This window comes from Suricata suricatta, chromosome 11, assembly GCF_006229205.1.
Source record: "Suricata suricatta isolate VVHF042 chromosome 11, meerkat_22Aug2017_6uvM2_HiC, whole genome shotgun sequence".
NCBI classification, from domain to species: domain Eukaryota; kingdom Metazoa; phylum Chordata; class Mammalia; order Carnivora; family Herpestidae; genus Suricata; species Suricata suricatta.
Window position 1 is genome coordinate 49497605 of NC_043710.1, and position 2519 is coordinate 49500123.

General features: G+C 43.0%; 1 protein-coding gene across 1 annotated transcript; it reads left to right on the forward strand.

The window, feature by feature from the left end:
* Nucleotides 1–2093: 2093 nt before the first annotated feature.
* On the forward strand, nucleotides 2094–2515 carry LOC115272519 (RNA-binding motif protein, X-linked-like-2; the record flags this gene model as incomplete). Its single annotated transcript, XM_029915570.1, has 1 exon — nucleotides 2094–2515. A coding segment is annotated over exon 1 (297 nt), but the record flags the coding sequence as incomplete, so codon positions are not given.
* Nucleotides 2516–2519: the final 4 nt, after the last annotated feature.

The following is a 2519-nucleotide window of genomic DNA, read 5'->3' on the forward strand; positions in this document are numbered from 1 at the left end:
TACATATACATATATATCTGTGTGTGTGTGTGTGTGTGTATATATATATACACTTGTGCTCTGTCTCACTATATATATATATAGTGAGACAGAGCACAAGTGGGGAAGGGGCAGAGAGAGAAGGAGACACAGAATCTGAAGCAGTCCATGGGACTCAAACTCCTGTACTGTGAGATCATGACCTGAGCTGAAGTCAGACACTCAACCCACTGAGCCTCCCAAGCATCCCAAGAGGAAATGTTTTAATTTAAACTCTTAATGCACTGTCTTAACTAAAACTTTAGAACAAAAATAATACAAAGTGTAAATCCCAAGAATGTGGAAAAAAGAAAAGAAAGACAATTGTAACAAAATAAAAAACAGAGTATCAACAAAGAAAAAGGCTGGCTCTTTGAAAAAATAAAAACTTTTGGCAAGACTGATTACAAAAGAGAGAAAGCAAAATAGGACACAGCTATCTATAAAACAAAATTTCAAATTAAACAAAAATGAACAACACTTAGAAAAATATATCCTACCAAAAAAAAACTGCAGAAGAATTTTTTAAAAATCTCAGTAAAAACTAAAGGAAATTGAGGCAAAATATCTCCCCAGCTCAGTAAGGGAACAAAAGTTATAGGTCAGTGCCCTATATATGTATGCCCTATGTGTGAGCAAACAATAAATTTATTTGAAAATAAATACATCCCAAACAGGTAGACCTACCTTGGAAATGAAATAATGATTTCATAACATGTGTTACTGAACTTATCACATGAACTGATGTGATGCATTTAACTTCATTCGTGCATATTAAAAAAATCTTAAACCTTAAAAACATCCCCATTAAAGTCAATATAAAAATGCCTGCTTTCGGGGCACCTGGGTGGCTTAGTCGATTAAGCGTCCGGCTTCAGCTCAGGTCATGATCTCACAGTTCCTGGGTTTGAGCCCCGCCTCGGGCTCTGTGCTGACAGCTCAGAGCCTGGAGCCTGCTTCGTATTCTGTATCTCCCTCTCTCTCTGACCCTCCCCTGCTCGTGCTCTCTGTCTCTCAAAAATAAATTAAAAAAAAAACATAAAAATGCCTGCTTTCACAATGTCTTTCAATACTGTGTAGCTATTGCAGTAGTTAACTGATTAACACATATGTGCACATGTATATGTACACATATACACAAATATTGACATCTCATGACTATTCAGTTAACTTCTCAAAAGCAGCCTTTGAAAAATCTAAACTATTTTTTAAAAAGACCCCAAACACACTATAATTTTTTTTGAAAGTGGTTTTAGGTGTCAGAATCTCAAGCAAAGCTATGTTCACCAAGTTACTCTCCACTTAGTTCCATTCAGAGAATATCATATGGAACGAATCTGAATGGTGTACTTTCTTTGAACCCAAATGTTCTGTTTCACTGAGATGCACCTCCTCTTTTGAGAGGAAGAAGCAAAGGCTTCAGCTTGTTTTGCTTGCTTGGTAAGGCGCTACAATGTCCAAGAGCTCTCAAGTTTTCCCTTATTTTTCCTAAAGGTGGCTTTCTGTGAAATACCTTTGTATTAAAGGGCAGTACTTCATAAAACTCTGAGCCCTCCGAAGGCTGACAAATCTAAGAAAATGGTGCAGAAGAGAAAAATCTGCATCCAAAGAATGACTCCTTCTTTTTCTTACTCCAGCAACCAATCTCCCACTATCGTCTTCTCATCCCCATTGACAAGTGCAAAAATTCTTGTTCTTAATACCTTTTACGTACAAACTGCATTTTTCGACGTTTATCTCATTTTTTCGGGTTTTTTTTTTTTCTGTTTGAAAATGGTTTGGGTAAATTGGATTAGAATGCACCGTAATTCCTGTCATGAGGACTAATAGGGATTTTTTTTTTTTTTAACGGCTCTTCATTTTGCAACTGAACTTTCAGGGGTGAATTAAAGACTGTAAGCAGTGGCAGGTTATGAAGCCAAGTTTAAAGGTTGGAAGGAAAGTCACAAAGCTTCCCCGCCCTTTCTCGACGGCGACCCCGGGCCGTCAGCCAATCACGTCTAGAAAGAGCCCGGCGGGCGGCGCACCTAGACCACAAGGCACGCGCCAGAGCGTTCGCCTGCGCAGCCGCGACGCTGACCGCGGTTCCGCGACGACCCGCCAGCCGACCGGTAGGAGCCGCCGTCAGCTAGCGGATCCCAGGCCACGACGGGCGTCGCCCCCTTACCTTCCCCAGCCACCGACGTCTCGACCGGCGAACATGGTTGAGGCGGATCGCCCCGGGAAGCTTTTCATTGGCGGGCTCAACCCCGAAACCGACGAGAAAGGCCTTGAGGCCGCGTTTGGCAAGTATGGCCGCATCAGTGAGGTGCTCCTGATGAAAGATCGAGAAACCAGTAAGTCCAGAGGCTTTGCGTTCGTCACCTTCGAAAGCCCCTCAGACGCCAAGGCCGCCGCCAGAGATATGAACGGCAAGAGTCTGGATAATAAGGCCATCAAGGTCGCCCAGGCCACCAAGCCAGCGTTTGAGAGCGGCCGGCGGGGCGCGCCGCCGCCATCCC